This window comes from Dipodomys ordii, unplaced genomic scaffold, assembly GCF_000151885.1.
Source record: "Dipodomys ordii isolate 6190 unplaced genomic scaffold, Dord_2.0 Scaffold10, whole genome shotgun sequence".
NCBI lineage: Eukaryota > Metazoa > Chordata > Mammalia > Rodentia > Heteromyidae > Dipodomys > Dipodomys ordii.
In genome coordinates, this window is record NW_012267226.1 from 15,790,982 (window position 1) to 15,808,544 (window position 17,563).

Genomic DNA, 17,563 nt, shown 5'->3' on the forward strand with positions numbered 1-17,563 from the left:
AGTGGTAGAGCGCTCGCCTTGAGCTGAAGAGCTGAGGGACAGCACCCAGGCCCAGAGTTCAAGCCCCACGACCGACAAAAAAAAAAAAAAAAAGAGTCTCAGGGACTTTCCTGCCCAGGTTGGCTTTGAACCTCAATCCTCAGATCTCAGTCTCCTGAGTAGCTAAGATACAGGCGTGAGCCACCAGTGCCTGACAATCCCCCCTCCACCCCCCCCCACCCCCTTGGGTAGTGGGGCCTGAACTCTGGGCCTGGGCGCTGTCCCTCAGTTCTTTAGCTCAAGGCTAGCACTCTACCACTTGAGCCACAGTGCCACTTTCAGTTTTTTCTGCTTATGTGGTACTGAGGAATCGAACTCAGGGCCTCATGCATGCAAGGCAAGCACTCTACCACTGAGCCACCTTCCCAGCTGTGAAGAAGTATTTTTAAAAGAAAGAAATCATCAGCAACTTGTCAGATCTTTTTCTCCGCAAATACCAATCTTTCCTTACAAAATCTTGACATACTGTATGTACTGCTCTATGTAATATTTTATATATAGATCACATATATATGCTGTTCTACTATATGTAATATGTGCATATGTATATTATATATACTTTAGTTTGAGATTTCTCAGTTTAAACCTCCAGTGACATCAGTAATCTCCTAAAAGCTAAAGCAATACTAATTGAATTTGAAGCAGAAAAAAATAGTTCCCTCTCTCAATTTTATGAGTATCACATGCTGCCAGAATTTGAGGACACTCACCATAACCACATCATCTACAATTCAAAAATCAAGAAACTAGATTTAAATCTGCCTTAAGTATAACCAAAGAGCTCATTTTTAAAATTTTTTCAGATTTAATCATTCTTTCTTACATCAAAAATAACAAAATTGCAGGGTGACATTAACACATGATCATGAAACAAAAATGTGTTTCATGTCATTAGTCACAGGCTATATATCAGCCAGCTGTCGAAGTTAAAAATATGCCTTAATTTGAAATTTTGTAAAATACAAGCATTCAACACTCATTCTGAAATAAATGTAACTTCCTTTAGTTTCTCCCAGCCCACTAGAAGCTCTGTAGAGGCACACATAAGCACCTCTAAACCACAGAAAAAAAAGGGTAATGATTGGGAAATCCAAACAAACTTACTAACCATCAACTTTACCTAGCAATAAACATATGTTAAGAATGACAATTTAATGGCACCACAAGTATAAACAAAACCACCAGTTCTCAATAAACCAAGAGTCTGGAACACAGATCAAGTTATGAATAATAATATGTGTGCATTTTCTTGGGGGAGGAATGAGCAAAGGAGAACTGAATGTAATAAAACAAGTATTGTCATAGTTTTTTCTCCTCTCTGGGAAAAGAAACAAAAACTCTCAGGGTTGGAGTCTGCAGTAAAAACTTCCCAACCCTTCAACACCAGCAGTGCGGAGGAAGCTTCTAGTCTGCAGATTCTCCTCCTTTGCAAAGTGGCAGAAGGTAACTTGTCTTCCATCATGAGATCTCATGGCCCAGGTAAACTCTGCCACCCTAAAATATTTATGAGCAGGCAGGTAATGGAATAATCTGAAATATAAACACTCCAACTGGATTTCAAATGGAGAAAAAGATGAAAAAAAAGAAGAGAGTCTAGTCTTTGAAATTCCCAGGCATTTGAAAAGAAAATACACTTTGCTCAACTCCAGCCAAGTCCCACTCCACCTCCTAATCAGTGCTTTTGCCACTGCACCACGTGCCACACATCAATCAGTGTCTTCCTATGATAAAATCCTTTACTGAAATCAGAACATTGCAGCCTGGGAAGAAACTTTTGAAAGCAAAAGAGTATTTTTCTGGCTTTTCATTTCTTCTTTTAAATAGGCTCCATCCAACTAGATTCTAAAAAGTAGTTGCCACCAGGAGGCACAGACTGTCTTACAGTTTTCCTGTCCCACATACAGCCTTGCTAAATACATAGTTGTTAAATGAATGTTTAAATCCAGGCGAAAAAATGATGGCACTGTTATAATGTGAACTCACAAGAAAAATTTTTTGGCTATTCAAGCACTAGAGATCATTTAGAAAAATCAATTAATTTCTAAATGCCAGTATGATGGATTTTAGAAAATTAATGTTTTTTTGGCTGGGTACTGTGCACTCTCCCTGAACTTTTCTGCTCAAAGCTAGTGGTCTACCATTTTTAAGCCACAGCTTTACTTTGGTTTTCTGGTGGTTAATTGGAGATAAGTGTCTCTTGGACTTTCCTGCCCCAGCAGGCTTTGGACTTCAATCCTCAGATCTCACCCTCCTAAGTAGCTAGGATAACAGGCTTGAGCAACCAGCACCAAGCTAGAAATTAGTTTTTAAAAGTCTTCTGGGGCTGGGAAGGTGGCTCAGTGGTAGAGTGTTTGCCTTGCATGCATGAGGCCCTGGGTTTGATTCCTCAGCACCACATAAACAGAAAAAGCCTAAGTGAGGCTGTGGCTTAAGTGGTAGAGTGCTAGCCTTGAGCTGAAGAGCTTGAGGGACAGCACCCAGGCCCAGAGTTCAGGCCCCATGACCCACAACAACAATAAAAGTCTTCTGATACCAGGTGCCAATGGCTCACGCTTGTAAGGCTAGCTACTCAGGAGTCTGAGATCTGAGGATCACAGTTCAAAGCCAACAATGGCAGGAAAGTCCGTGAGACTCATCTCTAATTAACCACCAGGAAACAAGAAGTGGTACTGTGGCTCAGGGACAGCATCCAGGCCCAGAGTTCAAGCCCTGTGACTGCCCGCCCCCCCCCAAAAGTCTCCTGGATCCCCCTCTTAAATTCTTAGTGAATTCTGGTCTATATATACTCTAAGTATAGCAATTTGAAACTGTATACATTCATGCTCAAAGACTGGTAACAATTAACCCTGAGACCAGTAAGGTAATTTATCAAACTTCCAATCAAGGAAGGAGAAAAATGAGAGGGGGAGGAAAAAAACATCAAGTGAAAGTCAGAGAAACGTCTCTCCCTGTAAACTCCCTTCTGAATGCTGTTTTTCCCCCATCTCTAATCATTGATTAGTTCCCAAATCAGATACTGGTCTTGGAGTCAGAGAAGGAAAATAAGTAAAGGATGATGACACTAGTTGGGCACAATGGCTCAAAAATAACCAAGTGCAAAGCCAGGCACTGGTGGCTTATGCCTGTAATCCTAGCTATTCAGGAGGCTGAGATCTGAGGATCACAGTTCAAAGCCAGCCCGGGCAGGAAAGTCCATGAGACTCTTATCTCCAATAAACAAATAGAAAACCAGAAGTAGTGCTGTGGCTCAAGCAATAGAGTGCTCGCCTTGAACTGAAAAGTGCAGGGACAGCACCCAGGCCAACAGTTCAAGCCCCACAACAGACAAAAAGAAAGAAAAAAAATAACCAAGTGCAAAAAAGACTTGAGCCATGGCTCAGCAGATAGGGTACATGCGTGGGAAGCATAAGTCATTGAGCTCAAACAGAAGGAAGGAAGGAAGGAGGCAAGCAAGCAAGCATGCAGGCAACATTGAGTTTATAGATTCTACCAAAAATCTTACCATAAGCCAGTCTACATGACAACTGCTCAATAATGGGAGGTTTAATAGCTACTAAATCCCTACCATGAAAAAAGAGACAGAAAAATAATATTATCTCTGTAATATACTTCAAGCAGTAAATGAGAAACCAGAGGACCTTCACAAGCATTCCTATTCCTGGTAAATTCAGAGTAAAGCAGGTCAATGAAATAAAAGAGGTCATGCATCTTCCCTAGTTCCCATGCAGGGCACAAACAAGGAACAGACTGAATCACTTAGCTAGAAAAAGGGCTGGCTAAAACCTGTCATTGAGAGCCAAAGGGCAGATAAAAATAATCCTACCAGCTGGACATAGTGGTACACATTGGCACTTGAGCAATAGTAGGATCCCAATTTCTATGTAGGCTACATAAAAATAAAAACAAAACAAAGCACTGTTTGGGGGTTTTTCACTGCTAGTCAGGATATTCAGAAATGATGGAGAGCAAAATGATTTTGTCTTCTTGAACTAACCTGGACTTAGAACCAGAGCTGATACCAAATTTACAAACATATTTCAATCACTTAAAGGAAGGACTGCTATGCGTTTAAAGACCTGAGCATTATCTTCATTACTCTCACTTGTTTTACCACCAAAGAGTTATAGGCATTAAATGCTGAAAGTATCATCTTTCAAAAGAGTCAAAATAGAATTTGCCTGATCTCAGCATGTGTAAAGACATGTAGGCAGGAGATCTTGGCACTGACAAAGATTGTTCCATGGCTCTCACTATGGAAATAGTATGCCTGACTATTTCATGTGCTAAAACCAGAACATAGTAAGAGCTAGGTCAAAGGGAACTGATGAGTAACTGATGACTTGAAAATTCCCTACCAAGCATTTTAGTAGGCCAAGCAGTATTATGTGTTTCAGTATGTTTCAGAATAGCTCAGATTTTACCATAAAAATTTTTCCAGCCCATCCAAAAGTTAAGAGGTTATACTGAAGCTGTAGTTTACACAGAAAAACATAAAAGAAATATGAAAATTTTAAAAATGATTCTGTTCACTCTGTCGCAACAAAAGTTGTTCTATGCCTCACTCTAAAGAAATTACTTTATGCTTGGTATAGTGATTCACACCAGTAATCCTAGGTACTTGGAAGGATACAAACAGGAGGATTGCTGATCAAGGCCAGCCTAAGCAGAAAAGTTCACAAGACCTCTACTCAACCCATAGCTGGGTATGGTGGTACACACCTCTCATCCCATGTTATGTGGGAGGCTAAGAATGGGAGGATCATGGTTCTTGCCAACTCAAGTAGCCAAAGTCCAAGGGATTCCATCTCAGTGGAAAGAAGCTGGGTATGGTAACGTGAGCCTGTCAACCCAACTATAATGGGAAGACTAATATCTGTAAATCAAGACCAAGCATGTACCTGGGCAGAAAGTGAGACCCTCTCTCAGTGTAAAACAGGCAGGAGGAGGAGGAGGAGGAGGAGGAAGAAGAAAGAAGAGGAGGAAGAGGAAGAGGAGGAAGAGGAGGAGGTACAGGAAGAGGAGGAGGAGGAGGAGGAGGCAGAAGAAGAGGAGGAAGAGGAGGAGGAGGAAGAGGAAGAAGAAGAAATCATTTTTTCTGAGCAATTTTCATTTTCCTTTAATAATACGCCAAAAGATTTTAGGAGCAGCATTCTTTTCAAAGAAGCAACAAAACAATATACTCCTTACATATCTGGATGGCTCTTCTAGGTTCTGGTCATTCATGTCAGTAGGAATAATCTGTGTGGCCAGTGGTCCCTCTGCAAAAGGTTTTGGTAGTTGACCTCTGAACTCTGATGGAATGAACTGTAGCTGCCAGCTGTCAAAAACAGGGGATTAAGAAAAACACAGGGGATTATGTTGCTAAATGTACTTGAAACAAATCATGCGAAAAACATTTCACTTGTAAGAAATATATATATTTCTGCTAAAACCTTAACCAGGGAACAGAGGCAAAGGTCACAACTCAAGTCCAAGATCATTGAGAAACTGACAACTAAGTCTCAATCTATTTCACCACAGTCTCAGAACCAAACTTTGCAACCAGATTTGGTCATTTTACCAAAAAAGAAGAAAAGTGTCCACATTTATTGCCAATTAGCATATGCTCAATTGGAACTAGTGAAATTAAAGCAATTTATTAGGCATCTTAAAAGAATGAATGGAAGGTGAGCTGCTTAATACACTAGGAGAGAAGTACTGACAAGAGAAGTTTCTGAGTAATCACCAAAGGACCTTCACCTAAGAAACTATTTTGAATGTACAAGACAAAGGGCAAAGTCCTTAAAAAACAAGTTTTAATCATTAATGACTGATACAGGATTTTTTTCTTCTTCTTCCTTTTTTCTTTTTTTGTGAAGTGCTGGAGACCAAACACAGGCTCTTGTACATCCTAGGCACTGAGCTACATCCCCAGCCTGCTACAGGATCTTTACTAAGCACAAGATATTGCCACCAGATAAAGGTAAGCTGCTAAAGCCTGTATTCAAATGGAGCAATGTAATTTCCCTTCACCAGAACAAGACCAAATTAAGAAAGATATGAGAAATTTCAAGGCATATGCTGTCACATCTAAAACGACAGAGCAAATGAAGCTGCTTTAGAAACCCTCATCTTCCCAGCGCCTTTTCACTGTTGTACAAAAAAGAATTATTTTCTAAGAAGAGAGATTTTTCTAAGAGATGACTTTTAAAAGTAGATTAATACCAAATAATTATAAAACTGCAAATATAAATCTTTAGAAGGGTTACTAGCAGAAGCCTAGGGCCCCAAGTATTTTCAGAAGTGCCCAGACACCTGAAGTTACAGGGCAGTGCAGTGTGCATACCCAGAAACGGCACCTGTCTAATGAATGTAATGCAGATCCTCAGCAATCAGAGATGGAAGATGGCTCAGTGACTTTCTGCAAAAATTCCTACCCAAAACAACAACGAAGAAGACCATGCCACAGAACTGCCATTTTTATTTTGTCATCTTAAGTTCTGGGAATTGCAGGGTAACATACTTCTCTGGAAGAAGGAAGCTGCTGGGAAATCGATACCATTCTTTTCCCACACAAACATTCACAGGTCTGCCTTCTGGGACAGTGTGAATGGTTGGGTCTGTGGCAATTCGGTAAAATTCTGGATACAGGTCAAGGGGCCCATGATAACCTGGAAGAAAGAACAGTGGAGGAAAGCCAAAGATGAGGAAGATGACATTTGGATATTTAATTACAACGCACATTCACATCCCGCTGTGATCCACATAAAACTGAAAGAATGTAAAGGAAGCTGCTCCTCCTGCCGGAAGTTGGAAAGATGGCTGCAGCAGAGACCCTGTTTTGCCAAACATAACTTGCCCCAATTAGCAACCTAAGTTTAAGCTTCAGCAGCAGCCCTTAAAAGTAAAGGGGGAAAACAATAGAGGAAAAAAATGTGTAACTACACTAAAAAAGAACTGTCAATCTCCTTTTTAAGTCTGAGGTTCAGAAGTCATACCCCAGCCACTGTGCAGTCCACATGCCCTCTCTTTAGGAAAGGCCCCTTCCCAGTGTTAAGTTAAACCATTCTGCAACAAGCGAACCCTGAAGTGAAATGCCTCGTCAGTGGTCATTGCGTCTACCTCTGAACAGTGCCACGGAGCGAGAGAAAGACAGGAGACCAAACAGGAAGACCGTGCCTAACGCCAACCAACTTGATGTCACAGTGTAGTGCTCCAGGCGGTATTGCTGAAACACAAAGTGGTAGCATTTCTAGAAGGAGAGACAACTGTATTGACAAAAGAGACGATACACTCTGCAGAATACATATAATCATGAGCTCTCACAGAAACCCAAATGCAGTAGAAACAGAGGGGTCTGAGCAGATGCAGGCACTTGCCCAAATCCTAAGATCAAAGCCAAGTCCCCTGCACTATCTGGAGGTCAGCCCAGCCAGTCAACTTGCCAAGAATGTACTTTTACTTTGCTTCACAGGATTATTTTAAAGTCCCAATAACTTACTCTTTTAGTAATTCAGCAAAAATGCTTTTTAGTAGTTTCGTTTGATATATAAGGTATTTTGACTTTTTGATACAGGTATTAACCTTTATTTTCCCTACCGACAAGTTTCCACAAAGCTTTAAGTGTCCACAAAATGGCTTATGACCAAACAATAAGAAAAAAAGGATTCCTTTCATAGATGTCTAGAAAAATACTGGTAATTATCAATAAACTACGTAACAAACCAGATGATTATTATAAAACATATATGTGTATGCTTGGAGCCCACCATCTTCCCTACCTCACCACAATACCAGCAGTGCTAGAGATTAAGCCCAGAGCACGCATGGTAAGTTTGAACTCTATCTCTGAGCTATATCCTCAGTCCATCTTGGGAATCTAAGTAGAACAAACATATACTGCTACTAAAATAATGGGCACAGACATGGCAACACATATCTGCATATTATGAATGACATAATATTAAGTTAAATATTAAAGTGCTCTAAAATTAACTGTGCTGACAGTTGCATACATACATGTGAAGATGCTAAAAAAAAAATTGACTTAAACAGATGTACGGAACTATAAGGTTTGTGAATTCTTTCTCAATAAATAAGAACAAAATCCATCCTATTAATTGTTCCCTGTCAATCAAGAGGTAGCAGAGGACAAGAAAAAGTCCCAAGATGTCTGGGCCATACACAGAAATATAAAAACATGGGTAAAATTAACTGCCAGGGAGTCAACTTGGACAGGTTTTAACCCAGGATTACAAAAAGTCCCCCACTGCTGTCTAATGGAATGCCAAAGTCTTAACATGTTTTACTCTGATCTGGTAGCTGAAGAGCTGACATGCTGTTAGCTCCACTCAGGGCCACCATCAGGTGGTCCATATGGTGAACTGAAAATGCACCTTTATCATCACGTCTTGGGTCTATCACCTCAGGCAAGTTACTTAACCTTTCTGTCTCATTTTTCTCAGTATAACTGGGGATGGGGGTCAGGAAGAAAAACTCTGGGAAAATGAGGGAAGAGATGACACTATTCAAAAAGAAATGCATTCATTACCTGACATATAACTGTAACCTCTCTATACATCACTTTTATAATAAAAATTTCAAAAAATAAATGAGCATAATTACAGTCCCATTATAACAGTGAGAATTATTAACATATGGTACATAACAAATATTACCTCCTATTACTGTGTTTTATTTTTATATCTGAGTAAATAACTTTCAAAAAGTCAATGTCTTTTTTTTTTGGGGGTCCGGTCGTGGGGCCTGAACTCTGGGCCTGGGCGCTGTCCCGCAGCTCTTCAGCTCAAGGTTAGCATTCTACCACTTGAGCCACAGCGCCACTTCTGGCTTTTTTCTTTTGCTTATGTGGTGCTGAGGAATTGAACCCAGGGCCTCATGCATGCAAGGCAAGAGCTCTACCACTGAGCCACCTTCCCAGCCCAGTCAATGTCTTATGTTTAAAATTAATGTATATCCTGCCTAAGATCCAGTATTAAAATGCATGATACTATGAAGGCATTTGTATAAGGTAAAGTGATTTCCATGTCTTGAGTCTAAATATTTGCCTGCTGGTCTTTCTTTGAACTCCTTAAGGACAAAACTTTAGGTTTTGCTCATGTTTGTATTTTTCTTTCTTTTAAGTGCCAGTCCTGTGGCTTGAACTCAGAGCTTGGGCCCTGTTCCTAAGCTCCTTTTTTGCTGAAAGCTAGCACTCACTCTATCACTTGAGCCACAGCACCACTTCCAGCTTTTCTGGTAGTTTATTGATGACAAGAGTCTCACAAACTTTGCTGCCAAGGCTGGCTTTGAACCGTGATCCTCAAATCTCAGCCTCTTAAGTAAATACCATTACAGGCACGAGCCAACAATGGCCTGGCTGTATTGCTCTTGATACTTAAAAGAGTACTTCATTCTCATTAGGTATTCAGTAAAATCTATAGAGCTAATAAATTAGTGAATAGACAAAAAAAATACATCTTTACTAGCAACCAGATTACTATTGATAAGAGACAAACTACTACACAAATATAAGCAAATAAAGTATGATAAACAGCTTTGTAACACATAAAACTTTAACAATATGATCTGAATCAGGCTTAATGTTATAGGCAAACTATCATGGGTGGACACACACTGTAATTTGCCTTTAAGCTTTGTGAGCAAGTTATGCAGTAAATATAAGAGAATGAACACATATGTTTCCCTGAAACTCACCTGAAGTGCAGAAAGAGCCACAGCACCACAGAGACATATAAGTGGATAGACAGGGAAAAGAAATCGCTCCTCTTTGTGAGGCTGGATGAAGAAAATTATAAACCAAATATACATTGGAGCCAAGGTAAGCCAATATGGATGGCCTAAATTCTGCACTGCAAGACACAGAAAAATATCCACCTTTCATCACATTAGAATAAAACAGCATACTTAATTTCAATGTTCTTTCTCTCTCTCCACGCCCATCCCCCTCCCCACCTGGGGCTGGCTTGAACTAAGCACCTGGGCATTGTTCCTGAGCTTCTTATGCTCAAGGCTAGCACTCTACCACTTGAGCCACAGTGTCACTTCAGGCCTTTTCTGTTTATGTGGTACTGGGGAATCAAACCCAGGGCTTCATGCATATTAGGCAAGCACTCTACCACTAAGCCACATTCCTAGCCCTCAATGTTCTCTTTTATTTTTTTTAACATTTATTATTATCTTTAAGTAGTTGTACAAAGAAGTTCCCATTCTACAAAATACAAGGTGTCCAACCTCAATGTTCTCTTGATCTTAAACTTGGGAGACCACTATAGCGTATCCCATATCATGTTTCAAGTTGTGTTCACACTTTCTCCAATGTAATCAAGACAAGAAATAGTGTACTCTCTAGACAATCCAAGAGATCCAAAATTTAAAGGGAGGCACAATACTGGATTTGGCCAGACATATATGAAAGCCATAAAATAGAACTTAGTAAATATACTACGTTTGATTAAAAAAAAGGAAAGGCCTTCTCTTCCTACAGTCCTTCCATGAGATTAAAGATTCCTGAGGGTAACCAAAAACATAACATAAACCCATTCCCTGGGTCTTAATTCCTGTGTTCTGTTTAAGCATTAATCCTTTTATCTGTATACCAATTAAGACATAGATCAAAAGAAGAAAAAGTTGGATTCTCAAACACTTTTCATCAAGCTACAAATCAATTTGTTTTAGTTTAAGAATATTTTGGTGCCGGGCGCTGGTGGCTCACGCCTGTAATCCTAGCTACTCAGGAGGCTGAGATCTGAAGATCGCAGTTCAAAGCCAGCCCGGGCAGGAGAGACTGTGAGACTCCTATCTCCAATAAACCACCAGAAAACCAGAAGTGGCGATGTAGCTCAAGTGGTAGAGCGCTCGCCTTGAGCTGAAGAGCTGAGGGACAGCGCCCAGGCCCAGAGTTCAAGCCCCACAACCGAAAAAAAAAAAAAAAAGAATATTTTGGTTGGGGTGGGATATTTTGTTAAGTTTTGCTTTTTTTCTTTTTCTTTTTTTTGTTGGTCCTGGGGCTTGAACTCTGGGCTTGGGCGCTGTCCTTGCGCTCTTCAGCTCAAGGCGAGCACTCTACTATACTTGAGCCACAGTACCACTTCTGGTTTTCTAGTGGTTTATTGGAGATAAGTCTCATGGATTTTCTTGTCTGGACTGGTTTTGAACTGTGATTCTCAGATCTCAGCCTCCTGAGTAGCTAGGATTGCAGGCATGAGCCACCAGCACCCCGCTAAGTTTTGCTTTTTGAGATAGGGTTTCATTATGTCATATCTAGCCTGGAGCTCATGATCCTCCTATCTCACTCTCCTGGGTGCTGAGGTTACAGGTATGTTTCCCCAAGCCTGGTAGCCATTTGTTTCAAGTTAAATATAAGAACATTTCAAAGAAGTAGGCTTATAAAGTTTTCTAATTAAGTTTTCTCTTCTTAATACCTATCCATTCTGAATCTCAAAACAAAATGTGCTTAAAGCATAGAAAAGAATGAAAAGAATAACAATGAAATCCAAGCACTGCTGGAAAGTTCCTGTGGTTAGGTACAGGAGCACTGAGTGATAACTACAACCCACAGTGAAGGCATCTCCTACTGTGCTTACATTAGTGAAAACAAAAGTGTATGAAAAATGCTGTCTAAAGGTGGAAGCACAGTGCCCCCTAGAGTCCCCCATGTCTACAGTATGCAGGGTTAAATTGTGGTTCAGCACTATCAAGAAAAAGTAACCCTTAAGGAATACAAAGGAGGAGAAGCAGGTGCCAGTCCCACTAGTCTGTGTCTTGCTTCAACAGTGTTTGTTTTCCATCACCAACTGCCTCTGAATCTCCTCTCCACTGACCCTTATCTTCTTGCCAGTCTCCAACCAACTCCACCTTTTTTTGTGATTAGCTCTGGATCGATGGCTAGCCATGACCTTGCAGATTCATCAGAATTATTCCACTGCGGTGGAGGCTGCCGTCCGCTGCTGGTCAATTTGCATTTGCAGGCCTCCTACACGTAATTCTCTCTGGGCTACTATTTCAATCGCCACGATGTTGGCTCTGGACGGCGTGGGACACTTCTTCTGCAAGTTGGCAGAGAAGTGAGAGGGCACCCACTGTCCCCTGAAGATGCAGACCAACATGGTGGCCATGCGCTGCTCCAGGATGTACAGAAGCCTTCTCAAGATTGAGTAGGGTAAAGCTGTGGAAGTCATGGAAGCTGCCCTGGCCCTGGAGAACCTGAACAAAGCCATTCTGGATCTTCATGTCTTGGGTTCTGCTGGCACAGACCCCCATCTCTGTGACTTCCTGGAGAACTACTTCCTAGATGAATAGGTGAAGCTCATCAAGAAGATGAGCGGTCATCTAACCAACCTCTACAGGCTGGCAGCCCCTCGGGCTAGACTAGGAGAGTATCTCTTCAAACATCTCACCCTCAAGGACTAGAAGACCCCAGAGTCAAGCAGCCTTTGAGGGCCATCACTGCCTCACTTGACATTAGTGTTTCCATGAAAGTCTCTCCTTCTAGCCACTGGGCTTCCTAACTAACCATCCTGAAGTCTTTCCCAAGCCTTGGACCAAATGAAAACAAAGCTTTTTGCAGGAAAAAGACAGAGGTGTGGGTGAGGGGGGGAGAGAGAGAGAGAAAAAGAAAGAAAGAAAGAGAGAGAGAAAGAAAGAAAGAAAAAAGAAAGAAAGAAAAAGAAAGAGAAAGAGAGAGAGTGAGAGAGAGAAAGGAGAGAGAAAGAAAGAATGAGAGAGAGGAGAGGGGGGAAGGAAGGAAGGAAGGAAGCAAGCAAGCAAGCAAGCAAGAGGTTAGCCAGATACAGAGGCTCACATTTGCAAGCCTAGCTAACCAAGAAAAAGAGATGAGAAGGATTGCAATTTGAGGCCACACTGGGCAAGGTTTGTGAGACCCTCACCTCAACCAAATAAAGCTGGATAAGATGGTTCACACCTGTCATCCTATGTGGGGAGGGTACATAGGAGGACTGAGGGCTAGGCCAGCCTGGTCATAAATGTGACACCCAATTTGCAAAATAAATAAGGCAAAAAGACCCAGAGGTAGAGTAACTGCTTAGCAAAGGCAAGGCCCAAAGTCCAAAATACAGCACTTAAGAAAAAACAAACAAACAAACAAAAAACAGGAAAGAAGGGAAAGGAAAGGAGAGGAGAGGAGAATACAAGGGATAGAGGAATTAGTTGCCTCAAGAGAGAAAATAGCTGAATCTAAAATTCAGGACACTAGGTAAGATGAATATCTGGCTTAAAAATCTTTAGAAGAAAAATAAAACAAGAGGCATCATACAAAGCTTTAAAAAATGTAGTATCAGAAGGGTGACAGTGGCTCATACCTGTAATCCTAGGTACTCAGGAGGCTGAGAGAGAATCACAGTTCAAAGCCAGCCTGGGCAGAAATCCCCATGAGACTCTTTTACCTCCAATAAACTACTTAAAAAAAAAAAAAGCTGCAAGTGGTGCTGTGGCTCAAGTGGTAGAGCACTAGCCTTAAGCACAAAGAGGCTCAGGGACAGCATCCAGGCTGAGTTCAAGTCCCAAGAGGGGCAAAAAAAAAAGTAACATCAAATTCTATATGACCTGTGATTATGTCTCCTGCTTTTCCACACAATATAGAAAATCTGATTTTCGACAGGTATTAGATTATTTTAAAGGGTTAATTTTGTTAGAACAATGGAAATATGCTTATGTTAAAACAAGAGTCCTAAAAAAAAATTAAGATTTTAACATTTAACAAAGAAAACTCCCCTATGAACAATAAAAGCAGAACTGAGGGTGGGCTGGACAGGAATCAATCATATGGCATCCAAATCAGATTGACAAGTCTGAAGTTAAATCTTTCCAAAGCCCATATGAATTCTGCTCAAATCTGTCTTCCATTCAAGAAACAGTAGGCACCAGAGCCACGACAACTTGAGAAAACACCAGCTGTGCAGTACAGAACCAGAGCAAGTAAAACAAATGACACACCAAACCTTCCACAGGAAACCAAACAAATGGCACCCGGAGAAGACTCGTGTTTCTTAGGAAATTCAGAGCTTCTCCCTATTTCACTATCCATTTCAAGGAATTCCTATGTGTTTGTTTTCAAATTCTTAGTTGGAATAATTTCTTAAAGCATGTTTGCTTCTAGCATGGATTATCATACTTCTTTACAAGACTGAAGACTTGTACAGGCTTGTCATTTTAAGATTTTATAAATATGTTTGCTTTCCTGGATGATTGGGTAAATTATAATAACTTCCTCTCTTGAAGAAATATAAAACTAACCAATTTTTCAGATAAGTCCAAATAACCTATAAATACAGACTGAAAAAGTCAGCAGAGCCAACCATTTCTATAGAAAGAAAATGGAGAATAACTCTTGTTCATGTACTGGCATTTCTTACTAGTTGGCTTTTTCCTCCCCAAACACCATCTTTTGAGTTACTCACCATGAAACCTCTGCAGCAGGTATTCCATAAGAGAAGTCAGTGGTAAGACCAGAAGAGCCAAAGCAAAGGCTACATTGAAATTCAGAAATCCATTAATCAAATAAAAGTACCAGGGTTCTGTACCTAAAGAAAAAAAAAAGGTAAGGAGCCATTAATGGTGTCTTCAATACCCACAGTATTGACTCTTCATGATCCCTGTTCAATTAACATGAAGGATCCAGCACCCCAAGTAAAGAATGAGAGACGTGGCTACCCCTTTTCACTCTCAGCCACACACAGGAAGCATAAGAGCAGAAGATGGGAAGAAAGAAGTTTGGTCAAGATGCTTTATATAGAAATCAAGTTTTAAATGTTCAGCTATATTTCCTATCTGTAGAAAATATACTCTATCTTCTGCTCTTCTACTACAAAGGCATAGAGCTCCTCTTTTCCAAAGGATAAAGCAACAAGGGACCATTTAGAAGCAGAGACACAGCCCTAAATAGACACCAAATTAGCAAAAGGCTTGATTTTATACTTGTCTCCAGAACCATGAAAAATGCATTTGCTCTTTATAAATCACCCAGACTCAGGCATTTTGTTATGAGAGACAAATACACTAAGACAAAAATTTCACCCTACCTAGCCTGAAGTACCATACCTAAACAGGAATAATACTTTCTGAAACCACCAAACAATTTAAATAGCTTAAGAACACAGGATCACATAGAGCTAAAAACAAAAACAAGCAACAACAACTACAACAAATTGCCATTTGAATGTAATTACTCTCTCAGCATTCTGCAGACCAAGAGAAACTAATAAATGAAACTTGGTTGGAGCTACTCAGTCTCTTCCACTTTGTTCTCATCTGCTTGTAGGGATTACTTACTTTCTAGCATCACAAAAAGCAACAACTCATGTTTTTATGGTTCATGTTCAGAGACCCAAGCCCTGCTCAGAGGCCTGAAGGACTCAGAATGAAGCAATCTGACAGAAAACACAAGCTTCATACACATTTTTACCCTTTAATTCACACTCCTTAAGTCAGAATATTGAGCCAGCTTGCAGGTTCTTCCATCAGGTGTGAACGACATGCGAGGGTTTAATCACTGTCTGACACCCTCCTTGCACCACAGCAATTTTCTGTGATTCACATCGCTGAAAGGGCAATCAGAAGCCAGATGCTGGTGGCTCACGCCTGTAATCCTAGCTACTCAGGAGGCTGACATCGGAGGACTTCAGTTCAAAGCCAGCCCGGGCAAGTAAGTCTGTGAGACTCTTATCTCCAATAAACCACCACAAAACTGAAAGTGCTGCTGTGGCTTAAGTGGTGGAGTGCTAGCTAGCCTTGTGCTGAAGAGCTGAGGGACAGTACCCAGGCCCAGAGTTCAAGCCCCACAACCTACAAAAATAAAGGGCAATCAGGAGATAGAGGAGTCTTCAGGAAAACAACAACAACAACAACAAAAACCCTGGCATTTCTGCAGCTTGCGAAACAAAAGAAGATTAGGAACCAAAGTCCTAATTCAAGAAATACTTAGAGGAGGAGTAAAAGGGAAGGGAGTACCTTAAGTAGGCAGGGTACATGATAAATACAATGACTGAGGTTGTTAGGAGCAGAGGCACTGTCCAAGGATATATTTATTAGAGACTTTTTTTTTTTGGTCAGTCGTGGGAGTTGAACTCTGAGCCTGGGGGCTGTCCCTCAGCTCTTCAGCTCAAGGCTAGCGCTCTACCACTTGAGCCACAAGCGCCACTTCTGGTTTTCTAGTGGTTTACTGGAGATAAGTGCCTCACAGCCTTTCCTGCCCCGGCTGGCTTTGAACCATGATCCTCAGATCTCAGCCTCCTAAGTAGCTAAGATTACAGGCATGAGCCACCACACCTGGCATTATTAGAGACATTTTTAATCTTTCATTCTATTTAACTGTTTAGTTTACATAAAAAGATGGGTTTAGTTACAAAACAGAGGTATTCGTCTGCTATGAATATTAACATTTAACAACATATTGCATAAACTGAGCTTTCTAGTTAGAATCAAGCTTCTGGAAAGGTAAGCATTCCATCACCCTCTCCTGACCCACTATGTGGATGGATGAAATGCTATCAACCTCTGACAGGCCTTTTTTCTTAACAGAATTCTAGAAATCTGAGCCTGTAAAAAAAAAAAAAAAAAGAATGAATAAGCAGAGAGAAGGGGAGCATCCTTTGTATCATGCATCACAGATGCACAGCCTCCACAGAAAAGTCTTTTTCTCTGATATTTGCAAATACAGATTGCTTTTTCAGAGAAGCTCCTTAGTTTCTAGCTAGTACTTGTCGCCACCACAACTTGCTGTATGATGTGTTTTCATCTAGATATTATATACTCTGGGATATAGAACCAAAAGAATTAAGTTGGTAAACTCAATCATTTTTATGTATTGGGGGGGCCGAAATCAAGTTGCCAACAAGGCTGTAAACATTTCGTAACAGACTACTCTTTCCCTGGAGAATGGAGCAAAAAACCTGAGAATAAGCCAAGAGTGAAGAAAGTTCAAGTGGCCAGTCTTAAAAATAAGGGCAAAGAGGACACTTCTGTTGACTAGTGTTCTCTACTTGGTAAGACACTGCCTTAGGGGGGCAAATGGAACATAAACTTTTATCTCTATCCAGGGAGTTGCTCAATGCTGATGCTCACAAAGCATCAAAGCTGAACATTGTAGAAAAAGCACATCTGAATGGCAAGCTAAGCACTGAACTGTGCAAAAGGTAAGGTGAGAGAGCAAGCTGGCAGCAGAATCTGCAGGGGAGTGACTCACCCATCTCCCTCTTTATGGAAAGTACCTCAGTTCCTTTTACTCAGATGAGCTATGGGGGGCTTTTAAAAAAAGCTAAAAAGAGAAGGAATAATGTTGATTGTCCCACAGACTGAACGAAGGGGAACCTTTTCACAGAGCTGTAATTTTATAAAGCTGCAGGAACTAAATTATAATAAATCATCCTTATAAATGTCACATTTGAACCACCAAGAGGGAAAAGCCAGCAAGGTTCCACAGAAATGATTAACAAAGGAGAAGAGGCTCTAGAATAGTTCTGCCTCATGTTGAGTCAACTCTAAGCAGGCCTCAGGACACCTCCTGGGC

At 40.8% G+C, this 17,563-nt stretch overlaps 1 protein-coding gene across 4 annotated transcripts in view; it reads right to left on the bottom strand.

Moving 5' to 3' along the window:
* Positions 1 to 17,563, bottom strand: part of Alg9 (ALG9, alpha-1,2-mannosyltransferase) — a 56,722-nt gene that overhangs the window by 23,612 nt on the left and 15,547 nt on the right. For 2 of the 4 annotated variants that reach the window (XM_013009674.1, XM_013009673.1), the window contains 5 exons: positions 14,457 to 14,579; positions 9,736 to 9,890; positions 7,141 to 7,270; positions 6,542 to 6,689; positions 5,227 to 5,356 (listed from right to left, as the gene is read on the bottom strand). In XM_013009674.1, the coding sequence (XP_012865128.1) occupies positions 5,227 to 5,356; positions 6,542 to 6,689; positions 7,141 to 7,270; positions 9,736 to 9,890; positions 14,457 to 14,579 (686 nt within the window). The remainder of the gene's footprint in view (positions 1 to 5,226; positions 5,357 to 6,541; positions 6,690 to 7,140; positions 7,271 to 9,735; positions 9,891 to 14,456; positions 14,580 to 17,563) is intronic. The other 2 variants (XM_013009671.1, XM_013009672.1) reach the window with 2 other exon arrangements.